This window comes from Natrix helvetica (assembly GCF_964273705.1).
Source record: "Natrix helvetica genome assembly, chromosome: 2".
NCBI lineage: Eukaryota > Metazoa > Chordata > Lepidosauria > Squamata > Natricidae > Natrix > Natrix helvetica.
In genome coordinates, this window is record NC_138552.1 from 24,795,381 (window position 1) to 24,814,015 (window position 18,635).

The following is an 18,635-nucleotide window of genomic DNA, read 5'->3' on the forward strand; positions in this document are numbered from 1 at the left end:
CCCTGAGACATTGGAACAATGCCATCATGTCTCCCCTACTCCTTCCAGTAAAAAAATCATTTATTTATGTTTTAAAAGCCAATTAGGTTATACCTTTGGGGCTCCAATTAAAATATCCATATAATGATTTACCAAAGCCAATAAATAGCACTTATACAAAAAATTCAATTCTGCAACATAAATCTAAATTTAAAAAAAACTAAATAAATATATAATCATATCTACCAGATCAAGATCGTTCCCAAGTCCAAGAAATGCCCTCCGGCATTCAAACGTAACATTTCCCTTTGCTAATTTCATCAAAAGCTTCATTCGAGCCTCAAAATTATCTCTGTTGTTTTCCTGCAACCCTAACCCTAACCACACAGGCTCTTCCAAAAAAAAGAAAGGGGGGGGAGGTGGGGGACAGGACAAACTCCTTCTAAAGAAAAGAAAGTAGGGGGGGGGAGGAAGGCAGCAGACATCCCGAAGAGGGGGAGGTGTGGGGAGGTAAGAAGCAGACTTACAGAGTTATTTTTCTTACGAAGCAGGGAAAGAAAGGATAGAAAAAAGCAATCCTTTAAACTAATTACTTCATGATCTTGTGGAATCAATTTAGGTGGAGAGGCAGAAAACATATGTTTATTCCCCTCCTCTGTTGCTAATTGTTCCTCTAACAGTGGAGAAGCAGAAAAATTAACATCTCCATGAGGAGTTAAGAGACCAATCGAAGATGATTTTAGAGAAAGAATTTTTAAGATAACACTTTTGCAGGGGTTCTTTGTTTCTTGTGGAAATAAATTCCCAATCTTTTCCACATAGACATTTTTACAGAGCCCTTTTCCGGATTTCCAAATATAAAAAGGCCAAATTAAATTTGCTTGGTTTTTGTAAATTTTTTCCATTATTCTTTTTAGAATAATAATTTAAACCTTGATTGGTTTACCAAGTTTTTGCAGGTCGCACCTGCTTCTTGGTTAACCTTCTTTCTTATACTCACGAGGGGATCCGTAGTCTTGCTTCAGACGGGATGTATGCATAGCCTCTTCCAGGCAGTAAGCAAAGAAAGTCAAGAGACGTACAGCCGAAGCCATCACGTCGGGGGACGTATAGTCTCAGAACTATCACGTCAGGGTCACCAGTTGCGAATGTCCGGTGGGCTTCTCATGGGGGGCCGGATCATGAAAGAGGCAGAGGCTGCTTTCTCGGGATGAGAGCCCAGATCTGACTCCGTGGCTCTCTTTTATTGGTTTCAATAGGGTGGGTGGATACACATTCATAAACAAGAAAACTACGTAATGAAAAGATACAATTTCATGTATGGAAAACTTCACATGTACATATATCATTGATTAGACAGTCAGAGATATCACCGTGACAGTAAGGGATGGAATGTTTATCTATGAGCCCCTTTTTTATGGGGGCCATAAATAAAATGTTATATTCGAGAAATTCCTTAGTGCCCTTGTTTACATCACACTCAGAAGTGTTAGACTTCATGGCACCAAATAAACAATTAATCCCACATAAATCAGAAGATCTGCAACACATTTTGCTCTCCAAATTCAAGGAGAGCCAACCCTAAGTGGAATGTTTGCAAATGGGATTTTTCCATGTATTTTGCCAGGAAATGTACAGAACGCCGGCTCAGAAGGCATGCCCCCTTCTAACCATATTGACTGGCTCCAAATCCAAGGACAATGTCCCTTTTTCTCTGTGAATTCAAAGAGAGCTAACCCTAACCTTAAGTGGAATTTTTCCGCATGGGATATTCCTATATATTTTGGCAGGAAATGTACATATATCCAGTTTAAAAGGTGTGCACCCTCCTAACCATACCAACTGGCTCCTAATCCAATGGCAAAGTCCAATTTGCTCTACAATTTCAAGGAGAGCTAATCCTAACCCTAAATGGAATTTTTGCAAATGGGATTTTCTAATGTATTTTTCCAGGAAATTTACATAAGTCCGGCTCAAAAGGTGTTCACCCTCCTAACCATAGTGATGGGCTGATTGTTGATGTCCATATTGCTCTACAAGTTCATGGAGAGCTAACCCTAACCGTAAGTGGAATTTTCACAAATGGCATTTTTCTATGTATTTTGCCAAGGAAATGTACATAAGTCTGGTTCAAAATGTGTGCATCCTCCCAACTACACTGATGGGCTGCTAATCCATTAATGATGTCCATTTTGCTCTCTGAGTTCAAGGAGAGGTAACTCTAACCCTAAGTGGAATTTTCCCGAATGGGATTTTCCCATATATTTCCCCAGGAAATGTACATAAATCCGGCTCAAAGGGTGTGCACTCTCCTAACCATACCGATTGGCTCCAAATCCAAAGGCAAAGTCCATTTTGCTCTCCGAGTTCAAGGAGAGCCAACCCTAAGTGGAATTTTTGCAAATGGGATTTCCCCATGTATTTTTCCAGGAAATGTACATAAATCCACCTCAAAAGGTGTGCACCCTACTAACCATACCGACTGGCTCCGAATCCAATGGCGATGTCCATTTTGCTCTAAGAGGTCATGGAGAGCTAACCCTAACCCTAAGTGGAATTTTCACAAATGGGATTTTTCCATGTATTTTGCCAGGAAATGTACATATGTCTCGCTCAAAAGGTGTGTACCCTCCTAACCATTTCGATTGCCTCCGAATCCAATGGCGATGTCAATTTTGCTCTAAGAGTTCATGGAGAGCTAACCCTAACCCTAAGTGGAATTTTCACAAATGGGATTTTTCCATGTATTTTGCCAGGAAATGTACATAAGTCCGGTTCAAAAGGTGTGCACCCTCCTAACCATACCGACTGGCTCCAAATCCAATGGCAAAGTCCATTTTGCTCTCCGAGTTCAAGGAGAGCTAACCCTAAGTGGAATTTTTGCAAATGGGATTTCCCCATGTATTTTTCCAGGAAATGTACATAAATGCAGCTCAAAAGGTGTGCACCCTACTAACCATACCTACTGGCTCCAAATCCAATGGTGATGTCCATTTTGCTCTAAGAGTTCATGGAGAGCTAACCCTAACCCTAAGTAGAATTTTCACAAATGGGATTTTTCCATGTATTTTGCCAGGAAATGTACATATGTCTCGCTCAAAAGGTGTGTACCCTCCTAACCATATCGATTGCCTCCAAATCCAATGGTGATGTCCATTTTGCTCTTTGAGTACAAGGAGAGCTATCCCTAATCCTAATTGGAATTTTCCCAAATCTGATTTTTCCATGTACTTGCCAGGATATATATATAAAGTCTGTCTGAAATTTGTGCAGCCTCCTAACCCTATCGACTGGCTCCTAATCCAATGGCAAAGTCCATTTTGTTCTTCGAGTACCAGGAGAGCTAACCCTAACCCTAAGTTGAGTTTTCACAAATGGGATTTTTCCATGTTTTTTGCCAGGAAATGTACATATGTCTGGCTCAAAAGGTGTGTACCCTCCTAACCATTTCGATTGGCTCTGAATCCAATGGCGATATCCATTTTGCTCTACATGTTCAAGGAGAGCCAACCCTAAGTGGAATTTTCGCAAATGGGATTTTTCCATGTATTTTCCCAGGAAATGGACATAAGGCCAAATGAAAAGGCATGCCCCCTCCTAACCATATTGACTGGCTCCAAATCCAAGGACAATGTCCCTTTTTCTCTGTGAATCCAAAGAGAGCTAACCCTAACCTTAAGTGGAATTTTTCCGCATGCGATATTCCTATATATTTTGGCAGGAAATGTACATATATCCAGTTTAAAAGGTGTGCACCCTCCTAACCATACCAACTGGCTCCTAATCCAATGGCAAAGTCCATATTGCTCTACAGGGTCATGGAGAGCTAACCCTAACCGTAAGTGGAATTTTCACAAATGGCATTTTTCTATGTATTTTGCCAAGGAAATGTACATAAGTCTGGTTCAAAATGTGTGCATCCTCCCAACTACACTGATGGGCTGCTAATCCATTAATGATGTCCATTTTGCTCTCTGAGTTCAAGGAGAGGTAACTCTAACCCTAAGTGGAATTTTCCCGAATGGGATTTTCCCATATATTTCCCCAGGAAATGTACATAAATCCGGCTCAAAGGGTGTGCACTCTCCTAACCATACCGATTGGCTCCAAATCCAAAGGCAAAGTCCATTTTGCTCTCCGAGTTCAAGGAGAGCCAACCCTAAGTGGAATTTTTGCAAATGGGATTTCCCCATGTATTTTTCCAGGAAATGTACATAAATCCACCTCAAAAGGTGTGCACCCTACTAACCATACCGACTGGCTCCGAATCCAATGGCGATGTCCATTTTGCTCTAAGAGGTCATGGAGAGCTAACCCTAACCCTAAGTGGAATTTTCACAAATGGGATTTTTCCATGTATTTTGCCAGGAAATGTACATATGTCTCGCTCAAAAGGTGTGTACCCTCCTAACCATTTCGATTGCCTCCGAATCCAATGGCGATGTCAATTTTGCTCTAAGAGTTCATGGAGAGCTAACCCTAACCCTAAGTGGAATTTTCACAAATGGGATTTTTCCATGTATTTTGCCAGGAAATGTACATAAGTCCGGTTCAAAAGGTGTGCACCCTCCTAACCATACCGACTGGCTCCAAATCCAATGGCAAAGTCCATTTTGCTCTCCGAGTTCAAGGAGAGCTAACCCTAAGTGGAATTTTTGCAAATGGGATTTCCCCATGTATTTTTCCAGGAAATGTACATAAATGCAGCTCAAAAGGTGTGCACCCTACTAACCATACCTACTGGCTCCAAATCCAATGGTGATGTCCATTTTGCTCTAAGAGTTCATGGAGAGCTAACCCTAACCCTAAGTAGAATTTTCACAAATGGGATTTTTCCATGTATTTTGCCAGGAAATGTACATATGTCTCGCTCAAAAGGTGTGTACCCTCCTAACCATATCGATTGCCTCCAAATCCAATGGTGATGTCCATTTTGCTCTTTGAGTACAAGGAGAGCTATCCCTAATCCTAATTGGAATTTTCCCAAATCTGATTTTTCCATGTACTTGCCAGGATATATATATAAAGTCTGTCTGAAATTTGTGCAGCCTCCTAACCCTATCGACTGGCTCCTAATCCAATGGCAAAGTCCATTTTGTTCTTCGAGTACCAGGAGAGCTAACCCTAACCCTAAGTTGAGTTTTCACAAATGGGATTTTTCCATGTTTTTTGCCAGGAAATGTACATATGTCTGGCTCAAAAGGTGTGTACCCTCCTAACCATTTCGATTGGCTCTGAATCCAATGGCGATATCCATTTTGCTCTACATGTTCAAGGAGAGCCAACCCTAAGTGGAATTTTCGCAAATGGGATTTTTCCATGTATTTTCCCAGGAAATGGACATAAGGCCAAATGAAAAGGCATGCCCCCTCCTAACCATATTGACTGGCTCCAAATCCAAGGACAATGTCCCTTTTTCTCTGTGAATCCAAAGAGAGCTAACCCTAACCTTAAGTGGAATTTTTCCGCATGCGATATTCCTATATATTTTGGCAGGAAATGTACATATATCCAGTTTAAAAGGTGTGCACCCTCCTAACCATACCAACTGGCTCCTAATCCAATGGCAAAGTCCATATTGCTCTACAGGGTCATGGAGAGCTAACCCTAACCGTAAGTGGAATTTTCACAAATGGCATTTTTCCATGTATTTTGCCAAGGAAATGTACATAAGTCTGGTTCAAAATGTGTGCATCCTCCCAACTACACTGATGGGCTGCTAATCCATTAATGATGTCCATTTTGCTCTATGAGTTCAAGGAGAGGTAACTCTAACCCTAAGTGGAATTTTCCCGAATGGGATTTTCCCATATATTTCCCCAGGAAATGTACATAAATCCGGCTCAAAGGGTGTGCACTCTCCTAACTATACCGACTGGCTCCTAATCCAATGGCAAAGTCCATTTTGCTCTCCGAGTTCAGGGAGAGCTAACCCTAACCCTAAGTGGAATTTTCCCGAATGGGATTTTCCATGTATTTTGCCAGGAAATGTACATAAGTCCGGTTCAAAAGGTGTGCACCCTCCTAACCATACCGACTGGCTCCAAATCCAATGGCAAAGTCCATTTTGCTCTCCGAGTTCAAGGAGAGCTAACCCTAATTTGAATTTTTGCAAATGGGATTTCCCCATGTATTTTTCCAGGAAATGTACATAAATCCACCTCAAAAGGTGTGCACCCTACTAACCATACCGACTGGCTCCTAATCCAATGGTGATGTCCATTTTGCTCTACGAGTTCATGGAGAGCTAACCCTAACCCTAAGTAGAATTTTCACAAATGGGATTTTTCCATGTATTTTGCCAGGAAATGTACAAATGTCTGGCTCAAAAGGTGTGTACCCTCCTAACCATTTCGATTGGCTCTGAAGCCAATGGCGATATCCATTTTGCTCTACATGTTCAAGGAGAGCTAACCCTAAGTGGAATGTTTGCAAATGGGATTTTTCCATGTATTTTGCCAGGAAATGTACAGAACGCCGGCTCAGAAGGCATGCCCCCTTCTAACCACATTGACTGGCTCCAAATCCAAGGACAATGTCCCTTTTTCTCTTTGAATTCAAAGAGAGCTAACCCTAACCCTAAGTGGAATTTTTCCACATGGGATTTTCCTATATATTTTGGCAGGAAATGTACATATATCCAGCTTAAAAGGTGTGCACCCTCCTAACCATATTGACATTGTTCCTAATCCAAGGGCAATGTCCCTTTTTCTCTGTGAATTCATACAGAGCTAACCCTAACCCTAAGTGGAATTTTCCCGAATGGGATTTTCCCATGAATTTTGCCAGGAAATGTACATAAGTCCGGTTCAAAAGGTGTGCACCCTCCTAACCATACCGATTGGTTGTTAATCCACTGAGGTTTTGTATATTGCTCTACAACTTCATGGAGAGCTAAACCTAACCCTAAGTGGCATTTTCGCAAATGGGATTTTTTCCAATGTATTTTGCCAGGAAATGTACATAAGTCCTACTCAAAAGGTGTGCACCCTCCTAACCATAATAATAGACTGTTAATCCATTGATGATGTCCATATTGCTCAATGAGTTCATGGAGAGCTAATCCCAATCCTAATTGGAATTTTCGCAAATGGGATTTTTCCATGTATTTTGTCAGGAAATGTACATATTTCTGGCTCAAAAGGTGTGTACCCTCCTAACCATTTCAATTGCCTCTGAATCCAATGGTGATGTCCATTTTGCTCTACAAGTTCATGGAGAGCTAATCCCAATCCTAATTGGAATTTTCGCGAATGGGATTTTTCCATGTATTTTGCCAGGAAATATATATAAACTTTGTCTGAATGGTGTGCACCCTCCTAACCATACCGACTGGCTCCTAATCCAATGGCAAAGTCCATTTTGCTCTCCGAGTTCAAGGAGAGCTAATCCTAAGTGGAATTTTTGCAAATGGGATTTCCCCATGTATTTTTCCAGGAAATGTACATAAATCCAGCTCAAAAGGTGTGCACCCTACTAACCATACCGACTGGCTCCTAATCCAATGGTGATGTCCATTTTGCTCTACGAGTTCATGGAGAGCTAACCCTAACCCTAAGTAGAATTTTCACAAATGGGATTTTTCCATGTATTTTGCCAGGAAATGTACAGAACGCCGGCTCAGAAGGCATGCCCCCTTCTAACCATATTGACTGGCTCCAAATCCAAGGACAATGTCCCTTTTTCTCTGTGAATTCAAAGAGAGCTAACCCTAACCTTAAGTGGAATTTTTCCGCATGGGATATTCCTATATATTTTGGCAGGAAATGTACATACATCCAGCTTAAAAGGTGTGCACCCTCCTAACCATACCAACTGGCTCCTAATCCAATGGCAAAGTCCAATTTGCTCTACAATTTCAAGGAGAGCTAATCCTAACCCTAAATGGAATTTTTGCAAATGGGATTTTCTAATGTATTTTGCCAGGAAATGTACATAAGTCCGTCTCAAAAGGTGTTCACCCTCCTAACCATAGTGATGGGCTGTTAATCCATTGTTGATGTCCATATTGCTCTACAAGTTCATGGAGAGCTAACCCTAACCGTAAGTGGATTTTTCACAAATGGCATTTTTCCATGTATTTTGCCAAGGAAATGTACATAAGTCTGGTTCAAAATGTGTGCATCCTCCCAACTACACTGATGGACTGCTAATCCATTAATGATGTCGATTTTGCTCTATGAGTTCAAGGAGAGGTAACTCTAACCCTAAGTGGAATTTTCCCGAATGGGATTTTCCCATATATTTCCCCAGGAAATGTACATAAATCCGGCTCAAAGGGTGTGCACTCTCCTAACTATACCGACTGGCTCCTAATCCAATGGCAAAGTCCATTTTGCTCTCCGAGTTCAGGGAGATCTAACCCTAACCCTAAGTGGAATTTTCCCGAATGGGATTTTCCCATGTATTTTGCCAGGAAATGTACATAAGTCCGGTTCAAAAGGTGTGCACCCTCCTAACCATACCGATGGGTTGTTAATCCACTGAGGTTATGTATATTGCTCTACAACTTCATGGAGAGCTAACCCTAACCCTATGTGGCATTTTCGCAAATGGGATTTTTTCCAATGTATTTTCCCAGGAAATGTACATAAGTCCTACTCAAAAGGTGTGCACCCTCCTAACTATAGTAATAGGCTGTTAATCCATTGATGATGTGCATATTGCTCTATGAGTTCATGGAGAGCTAACCCTAACCCTAAGTAGAATTTTTGCAAATGGGATTTTTCCATATATTTCACCAGGAAATGTACATAAGTCTGGCTCAAAAGGTATGCACCCTCCTAACCATACCGATGGGCTGTTAATCCATTGATGATGTCCATTTTGATCTACAAATTCAAGGAGAGGTAACCCTAACCCTAAGTGGAATTTTCACAAATGGGATTTCCCCATGTATTTTGTCAGGAAATGTACATATTTCTGGCTCAAAAGGTATGTACCCTCCTAACCATTTCGATTGCCTCTGAATTCAATGGTGATATCCATTTTGCTCTACAAGTTCATGGAGAGCTAATCCCAATCCTAATTGGAATTTTCGCGAATGGGATTTTTCCATGTATTTTGCCAGGAAATATATATAAACTTTGTCTGAATGGTGTGCACCCTCCTAACCATACCGACTGGCTCCAAATCCAATGGCAAAGTCCATTTTGCTCTCCGAGTTCAAGGAGAGCTAACCATAACCCTAAGTTGAGTTGTCGCAAATGGGATTTTTCCATGTATTTTGCCAGGAAATGGACATATGTCTGGCTCAAAAGATGTGGACCCTCCTAACTATACCGTCTGGCTCCTAATCTAATGGCAAAGTCAATTTTCCTCTCAAAGTTCAAGGAGAGCTAACCCTAACCCTAAGTGGAATTTTCACAAATAGGATTTTTCTATGCATTTTCCCAGGAAATGTACATAAGGCCAGATAAAAAGGCATGCCCCCTCCAAACCATACTTATCGGTTTCAAATCCAATATTGATGTCCATTTTAGTCTGTGAGTTCATTGAGGGCTATAACCCTGAGCCTAAGTGGAATTTTCATGAATGGGATTTTCCCCTATATTTTGCCAGGAAATGTACAGAAGGCTGGCTCAAAGGGCACACATCCTCCTAACCATATCGACTGTCTCCGAATGCAAGGGCAATGTCCTTTTTTCTCTGTGAATTCATAACCGCAAGTGGAATTTTCCCAATGGGATTTTCCTATGTATTTGGCCAGGAAATGTACAAAAAGTATGAAAAGGTGTGCACCCTCGAAACCATACCGATGGGCTGCTAATCCATTGATGATGTTCATTTTGCTCTAGGTGTTCAAGGAGAACTAACCGTAACCCTAAGGGCGTACACGCATGATGTGTACAGCACCTGTGCAACACTCAGCTGAGCAACTGGAGCGTTGCGGCGGCTTGCGGAGGTGTCGCTGGCAGGTATGATACATGCACACGCTGCCTGGCCCATTCCAACCGTACCAGTTAGAACGGTATCCAGAACCCGCCACTGGCCTGTAGTGTGTTAGGAGGGAGGAGGTGGAGCCAGGGGAAAATGTTTTAGAAGGCACCCTTCCTAGATTTCTGGAGAGTAAAAAGAAAGGAAGGGAGAAATACTTTCAGACTTGAAAGATTCCATTAATGCAGGGATGCCAAACTCAAGGCTCGCTGGCCAGATGGGGTGGCCTGGTCTACCCAATGCAAAGAAGAAAGATCGGGCCAGCGTGGCTTCGGCTCAGTCAACCCAAGGCAAAGAGGAAACATGCCAGCAGTTTGGGGAGTGGTGTCAAGATGGCCACGCCCATCCAGTTTGCCATGCGCCATGCCCCCGAGGTAAGCCACAGCCCTGATGCAGCCCTCAGTGAAATTGACTTTGACATCTCTGTGTTAATGTAACCTTGCAATAAATATAGAGTTTATAATCCTTCACTTCTTGTCTGGATTGCATTGCAAGATGAACAGGCATTAATTAGGTTGGGAGAAAAAGACAGAAAAAAAGGACAATTACTTGCATATTCATTTGTGTGTGTGTGTGTGTGTGTGTGTATATTAAGTATATATATTTGTGTACCTTGCCCAAAGTTCTATTGCGATCTAGTGTGACATATAAAAAAAAATGCAACCAATCAAAAACATGGTTACATCAATGCAGTCACCAGAAGTTTCATGGAAGGAACACTTGTGACAGAAAAGCTAGTATCCTTTTGGGAAACTTTACGGTGGGAAAAAAGATAGGCTGCAGGTGGAAGGTTTGATGAGTTTATCCTAATTACCTCAAACGTTTTCCAGCTGCGCGTTGTTTTTTGATGCTCCTGCAATAATCATGGCTCCTGGCAGTGCTATTTCCTTATTATCATCTGTCCAAGAAATCTCTAGATCTTAAGGCATTTCCTTCCCTAGAATGAGAATTGCAGTGTCATACACTGGTTTCATGATAAACTATCTTAGAATGGCATCAGGAAGAATGTCTGAAAATTTTAGTTTATTGTTTATTTAGGAAATGTTAATCTCTGAATGTTTGAAAGCATGTTATTACTCTGAAAACCTACACGCTATTTGTTTCTCACTGTTGTTATATTCATTGAATTTATTGCCATCATTTTTTTTTCCATAGGAGGGTCAGGCAATCTTACCACCCTAGAAGAAAGTCCAGGAGGAGTAGGTTTTCTCAGATATAAAAAAGGTTGAGAAACTAATTTCTAAATTATTGCATGATTCAGATCTATTTTACAGTTTAATTTCTCTTTTATTTCAAAAGAACACTAGTCCTATATTGTACAATTTGGCCTGCCTATTATTTACCTAGTGGTGGGATTCAAATTTTTTTATTACTGGTTCTATGGGCATGGCTTGGTGGGCGTGGCAGGGGAAGAATGCTGTAAAATCTCCATCCCCCCCCAATCAGCTTTGGGCGGCAGAGAATAGAGGGGGGCGGGGCCAGTCAGAGGTGGCATTTACCGGTTCTCCGAACTATTCAAAATTTCCACTACCAGTTCTCCACAACTGGTCAGAACCTGCTGAATGCCACCTCCCCCCCCCATATACAATCAAGAAAGAACAAGGTTATAAGATCTAACAAAAATTACAAAAAGGATTTGTAGAAGGTTGTCTGGTTGTATCAACACAGGATGATACAACCTACACTCACATTTCTAATCCAGATTTGGTCATGTAATTTAATCCACAATGGGCAGACTAAATTCAGAATTGCACCAGACCATGAATGCATATCTCTCTACCCCACTTAGTGAGTGGAATTGCTAATCAGAACCATTTCACAATCCTGGTAATGTCATCCTCGCTTCCATATAGCAAAGACATACATTTTTAAGGAGAACAATTGCCAGTGGTTTGCAAAACACTGCAAATGCCAAGTGTTTGTGTCTGTGTGTACACCTATGTGTAGTCACAAACACTTATTTTTCTACTTGTTTTTCACCCAAACTATATACAATAATTCATATAAACTGAATAATTATCTAAATCTATAGGTAAAGGTTCCCCTTGCACATATGCGCTAGTCGTTCTCTAGGGGGCGGTGCTCATCTCCGTTTCAAAGCTGAAGAGCCAGCACTGTCCAAAGATGTCTCCATGGTCACGTGACCAGCATGACTAAATGCTGAAAGTGCACAGAATGCTGTTACCTTCCCACCAAAGGTGGTTCCTATTTTTCTACTTGCATTTTTACATGCTTTCAAACTGCTAGGTTGGCAGAAGCTGGGACAAGTAACAGGAGCTCACTCCATTATGCAGCGCTAGGGATTTGAACCGCTGAACTGCCGACCTTCTGATCGACAAACTCAGCATTTTAGCCATTGAGCCACCGCATCCCCCTATCTAAATCTATAGCCACTATCAAATTGCAGATGAAGGGCAGATTGGATTTATAATCTCTCAATGGCTTTTAAAGGATATTTATACAATGTCATTTGTCTATCCATTGCAAAACGATGGGCCATGCATAAATGAAATATCCAATACACACGTTCTAGTTTAGAGAAGCCATATATGTTTATAAAAAGTGCACTGCTCAACTGTGCCTTAATTTGAAGATGAGCAGTAAATATTATATTGACTAGTAAATTCTATAAATCAATTCATCTTTGTGATTTTGTACAAAGTGAGACAATAACTTGGGCACTATCACATGTCCTGTTTGTGGCACTTTTAAAATGATGCTCATTAACGTAAAATATTTAAAACCAATTTCCCTTCATTTTATTAAAAAAACATACAGCAACATTATTATTTTTGCCTATAATGTAATGAACATCTCATTAGTCTATTCTATTGGTAAAATAAAACATTGTTTTTATTTGGCTTGCATTGGGATATTTTGATGTTTTCGTTTGACCACATTTTCAAAGTTTAGAAAGTTGTGGTGCCAGATGCACAATTAAGACAATGCGTGTAAAAGGCTTTGATCACATGCTTTGATAGTCACTTTGCATTTTTAAAATCTCTTCTTGCCCTGTGCAGATTCCCTTAGGATATGGAAAGAGTAGTTCAACCCCACTATTGCCTGCAAAGGAAAAAAAATCACTCTTTCAAATGTGTGGTTATAATTGATTTGTGTTAATACTTAATGAAAGCTTAATCATGTCACAAACATTTGACAGCTATCTATCTTTTGGGTGACATTTATTGTACAAACAATAGAAAGGATAAAGGGAACACAGGGAACTGGAAATACAATTACAATACATTAGAAACGTTATGGCTTCATTAGTTACTTTAAAGAAAAATTTGTGTACTTTCTCAGTTCTTTGGTAAAGTTACTGATAAACCATGAGATTAACAAGGCATATCATTGAGTGTATTGCTATTTTCCACTTGTAGTAATTCTGGACAAGTAATCTAACAAAATCCAAGCTTTTGAATATCACCATTTGGTATTTGTTTTCTACTTGAATTATCATATTTCTTACACCACCCCACCTGTCACATAACCTCTTCCAAGAAAACCAACAACTTCTTTCTTTACAGGAAAAGAGAAAATGCTTTGAGATTCTAAGGGTGACATTTGGTTGACATAAAATATTGGCGGCTAAAGATATTTGCCATTTAAACTGGTTCTAAATTTTATATATATATATATATATATATATATATATATGTATGTATGTATGTATGTATGTATGTATGTATGTATGTATGTATATGTATATGTATATGTATGTATGTATGTATATATATATATGTATATGTATTACAAAGGGTTTAGCATTTATATTGAGAATATATATATATATATATATATATATATATTCTCAATATAAATGCTAAACCCTTTGTAATTTATTTTTCCTTGTAAATCTTGGCTTGTATGGCTTCTTCTGATAATACTACTTTACTAGCAGACAAATCAGGAGAATACAGGTAGTCCTCGACTTACGACCACAATGAAGCCCAAAATTTTTGTTGCTGAGACATTTGTTAAGTGAGTTTTGCCCCATTTTATGATTTCTTTTCTTCCCAGTTATTAAGTGAATCACTGCAGTTGCTAAATTAGCAACATGGTTGTTAAGTGAATATAGTTTCCCCATTGACTTTGCTTGTCAGAAGGTCACAAAAGGTGACCACATGAGACAGGGACCCTGATAGATATGAGTCAAGTGTCAAGTGTCTCAATTGTGATCATATGATCAAAGGGATACTGCAATGGTTGTAAGTGTGAAAAACAGTCATAAGTCACTTTTTTCAGTGACGTAACTTCAGTCACTAAATGAACTGTTGTAAGTTGAGGACTACCTGTATTCCCACTAGGTGCTGATCATCATATACAAAAATGCACTCTATACATATTCAGATAAATGAATGGAAGTTAATAGTAGATTAGGATTAATTGCAGACGAAGGCTTGAACAAGATATAAAAGAGTCTATAGCATAAGTTTAGCTAAAACTTTTAGGACAATATGAATCACATTAGCATTATTTAATACATTCATTACTTTTTTAAAAAGGCATTTTTAAAGCAGTATTTTTAAGACACCTAGAAGTCCATCATTAAAAACCAAGTAGATACAGTTCCAGAAAGTGTTTTTTTTTTTCATTCAGTGCAGTCTTGGCATTTCTTTTCATTTTACCTAAATTAAAAGAAAGATTAAAGAAATGCAGTAGTAACACCATCTGATTCCAATGAGTACCCCTTTCACCTGCTGGTTAAAGCTGAGAGTTTTAAATGTCCCACTTCCCATTTTACCAGCCACTGGCTTTTTTTTTTTTTTTTTTTTTTTGATGTGTGCAGAGCTACCAAAAAAATATTTGCTCACCTGCACAATTGTCTGATAGAAGCCACAACAGCATCGGGACAACTATGATATCACTTCCCCTCTTTGCTTGCCTTGCCAACACCCACGCACAGCTGCATATTAAAGCAGTATCTGATATGCCTTTTGTGGACTAATCAAAAGTCCTTCACTTGGTGTTATTCCTTGCAACAGTTCCCAGTCAACATTTCAATTGACATGGCAAAAGTGTCTTCTATATAACCTGCACTTCAGACAGACACCTCCAAATCTGGTGCTCTTCAGATGTTTTTGACTAATTCCCACCACACTTTTTCTCCAGTGTGAACACTGCTGGTGGCAGTGGCAGTGTGTGTGTGTGCGTGTCAGTTGGATAAGAAGAAAAAAAGGGAGTTTTTCATATATTCAAAAAGTGAATCAGTAGACGTCGTCTTCTCTCCATGTATGTCTCTTCCCCAGATTTTCCTGGTGCATACCTTGAAGATATTTTTTTACCACCCTGTCTTTCCCTTTTCAAGGTTTATCTGGTAGTCATTTGTAATTCAATACAGTGAACATCACTAGGGCAAAAGATAAAATATTATTCCTATGTCCAAAAAGACATTCCATAAACAATCGTCATCCTTCTCATTGAGAATGGTGGCCTGAACTGAATTCACTGTTTCAGTAGTTCTATAGCAAGAAAGTACATAAATTGGGGCATGAGGCTAGGTTATTTGAGGAATAATCTTCCACCTTTAGTCACTACTTGAGCCGTCAGTCCGGCCAAAAATGGTTTCTATCTACAGAACTAAAGAGTGCCATCTAGATTCTAGAGGGACACCAGAAGTTTGCCTTTTCTATCCCTCTGCTTGACCTCTGGAACACATTCCCTCAACGTTGACCCTATCTCTATTAAACTTGGCTAATTAGATAAACCTGTGAGATATACCATATTTTTCAGAGTATAAGATGCACTCCCCCCCAAAGAGGCTGAAAATTTGGGTGTCTTATACTCAGAATGTAGCTATTTGGAAGCTTTTTTCCAGCCCTAATGAGGTGCTAACAAGTTGGCTTCACTCGTTGGCACCTCATTAGGGCTGAAAAAAAGCTTCCAATATTTTTACTGCATCATACTGTTGGAAAAATTTCCCGACCGAGGATGAAAGATTTGAAGACTGCCTTAAGAAGTACTTCTTTTGTCCAGTTTCTATTCTTTTGGGGGATAATTAAGGGCAAGGCAGGGATTTTTCCTATCGGCTATCTGAGGTTTCTCAATGGTTTCCTTCAGGCAAGTGCTGGGCTGGTTTGTTGATTCAGCTTTGTTACATTTTTTATAGGTATGAAGTGCTTTTGGCTGAATGCCCAGACATCTAGATAAGCTTATTAAGAGTTTCCCCGGCTGCCTGGGGAAATTAAAAAAAAGTGGCAAAAAGTGTCAGTTTATTATACTATTGTGTTTGCTTGCTTTTCTGGTGTTATGGGAATAAAAGTGAATACCTGGTAGGTAGAATTTTTCCCCTATTTTCCTTCCAAAAACTAAGGTACGTCTTATATTCCAGTGTGTCTTATACTCCAAAAAATACGGTAGTTAAGTATTGTTGATGGCTACCCGTTCCCTTTTTTTTTCATTTTATTGCAGTCCAGTCTCATTTTTAATTTTCAATTTGTATTCTTAAACCAAATGTTTTTGATAATGATCTATGTTTCCCAGCCAAAGCTGCCTCTGTGAGATGGGTGCAAATAAACTGAATAAAATACACTAGCACCCCAACATTTCTTTAAATATTTGTTCACCCTGTTCAAACCTGACAGTCCAGAAATGTCAACAACCTGGACACTAATAGATGCAGGATCCCTTCAGATTTACCTTCTAACTTACCACTTTTAATAAGGGATTTAGACTTTCCTGTGTCGGGTAGTACTATTTTCCACACCATTGCTGTCTTCTGATTTCCTGTATAGAATAAAGAAGGGCAGGTTCAGGTTTTTTCCCATCATGGATTGATTTGTATTAAGTTCAGTATGGACTTTTATGCTTAGATGGGTTTTCTCATTTGTTAATTCTTGCTTAGCTAAATGTCCCCTGCAATAGAGCAGAACAGAGACATAAGATATGGTTTTAAAAGTAGAGGCTAGCTATCGGTGAGGCTTCATATCTTCTAGAACAGGGATCTTTGCTGGCTGAGGATCTCTGGGACTTGAAGTCCACAAGTCTTAAAGTTGCCAAGGTTGGAGACCCCTGTTCTAGAAATACACTATATAATTGAAAGTATATCTGTACATATCTGTAAATGAATAAGGCAGCCTTCACATTCTCTTCTACAAAAATGCAAGTGAGGGAGAAAAATTCTAAGCTTCAAACTATATGTGACCTTTTTCAGCCTATGGAGAAAAATAAAAATGAGAGTTTCTTCAGTGTTCTGAACAAGCTAGAGGCCTGTGGTTTCATAAAAATGCATATGAGGCATTGATAAGATCTGGTGGGATTTCCCAGAAAACTGTTGTGAGGCATAAGTGTTCTATTCTAATTTGGCTAGTTTGTATTATGTTTCCATTTAATGCACCGATTTGAAACAAAGCTGGTTGATGGTTGAATTATAAATTATCAATTATCTCAACATCAGATACCAAGTGGAGAGTCAAGATATGGGACTGACAGAAATACAGTATATTCGGTTAAATAGATTGTTGAAGTTTGTTCCCGTGTCACCCATCCTAGCAACTAGCTAGTTCACAATCACAGTAAATTAAAACCTAAGAATTATTGTGTTTAGGAGGCTTCCTGAGTGAGTGGTTGAACATGGGAATAACCCAAGAGCATAGTATAACAAGAGGACTAGAAGAAAAAACACCATTCCCTGTAACAGTTTCGTTCTCAGTAAGTCTTTGGAAATGTGTACATGCAGAAATGAGTTTGCAGCATGGAACCAAAGTGTACTTTGTCTATTCAACTGCTTTGTGGTAAAAAAAAATATCTCCTTTTTGAAATCATTTTCTATCACTTTGGTTTTATTATTATTATTATTATTTATTTATTTATTTATTTATTTATTTATTTATTTATTTATTTGAACTTGTTAGTCGCCCCCTCTCCCCACAGGGACTCGGGGCGACGTACAAAAGCAACAATCAAAACAGTATCATATAGAGGAGGTAAAATAAATAAATAAATTACAGTGGATGATGGGGAGAAACAATCTGATACTACCATTACTATTTTAAGCAGAATACATTTTAGTGAATGCCTCTTACAAGGTAAATGTGAAAAAAGATCAAACTTGACTACATTAGAAGAAGCTTGCAATATTTTCCCCCCATTTTGCAAGTAGAGTCAGCAATGTTCAAGCATAACAGTTTGTACTCACTTTCATTAGCAGAAAAATAAACAACTTTGTATTTTTACATTTAAAAAGATGTGGCATATGTTTGTGGCTCAGTTTCCTGCCAACCATCTTCTAGGGTTTCCTGCCAACCATCTTCCCACTCCACTACTGAACAAATGAGACAGAATTACCATATTTTTGCACTATTAAGACATACTTTTTTCACCCCAAAAAGTGGGTGGAAATGTCTGTGCGTTTTATAGAGCGAATGTTGCTGAAGCCCCACCCACCTGTCGGCCCCCACCCTTCAGCCATTTTTGGCTTTCACATACTGTATTTTCAGCCTCTGTGCGTCCCGTTTTCAGTCTCTGTGTGTCTCGTTTTTGGCCCGTTCCAAGCAGCCCGTTGCCGGGCTGCCTGGAACGGGCCAAAAACGAGACACACAGCGACTGAAAACGGGACGCACAGAGGCAGTGATAGGTGGCAGCGATCCCCACATCTGATTGGTGGTATACCAGGAGGCCAATCCAACCACCAATGAGCTGCTGATGCTAAATCAGGCTGCAGTAACATGAAGCTGACCAGGCTGTTTGCTGTTTGCTGCAAGGATGCTAGCCAGATGAAT

The 18,635-nt window shown here is 39.6% G+C and overlaps 1 protein-coding gene across 3 annotated transcripts in view; it reads right to left on the reverse strand.

Annotated features, from left to right (window-relative positions):
* Window positions 1–12,477: 12,477 nt before the first annotated feature.
* EMB (embigin) overlaps window positions 12,478–18,635 on the reverse strand; it is a 54,609-nt gene continuing 48,451 nt past the window's right edge. For 2 of the 3 annotated variants that reach the window (XM_081944080.1, XM_081944078.1), the window contains exons 9-10: window positions 16,567–16,641; window positions 13,704–14,543 (exon numbers count right to left, since the gene is read on the reverse strand). In XM_081944080.1, coding sequence (XP_081800206.1) covers window positions 16,584–16,641 — 58 coding nt within the window. In that variant the 3' untranslated portion in view covers window positions 13,704–14,543; window positions 16,567–16,583. Of the gene's footprint in view, window positions 12,979–13,703; window positions 14,544–16,566; window positions 16,642–18,635 lie in introns of those variants that run through there. The other variant, XM_081944079.1, reaches the window with a different exon arrangement.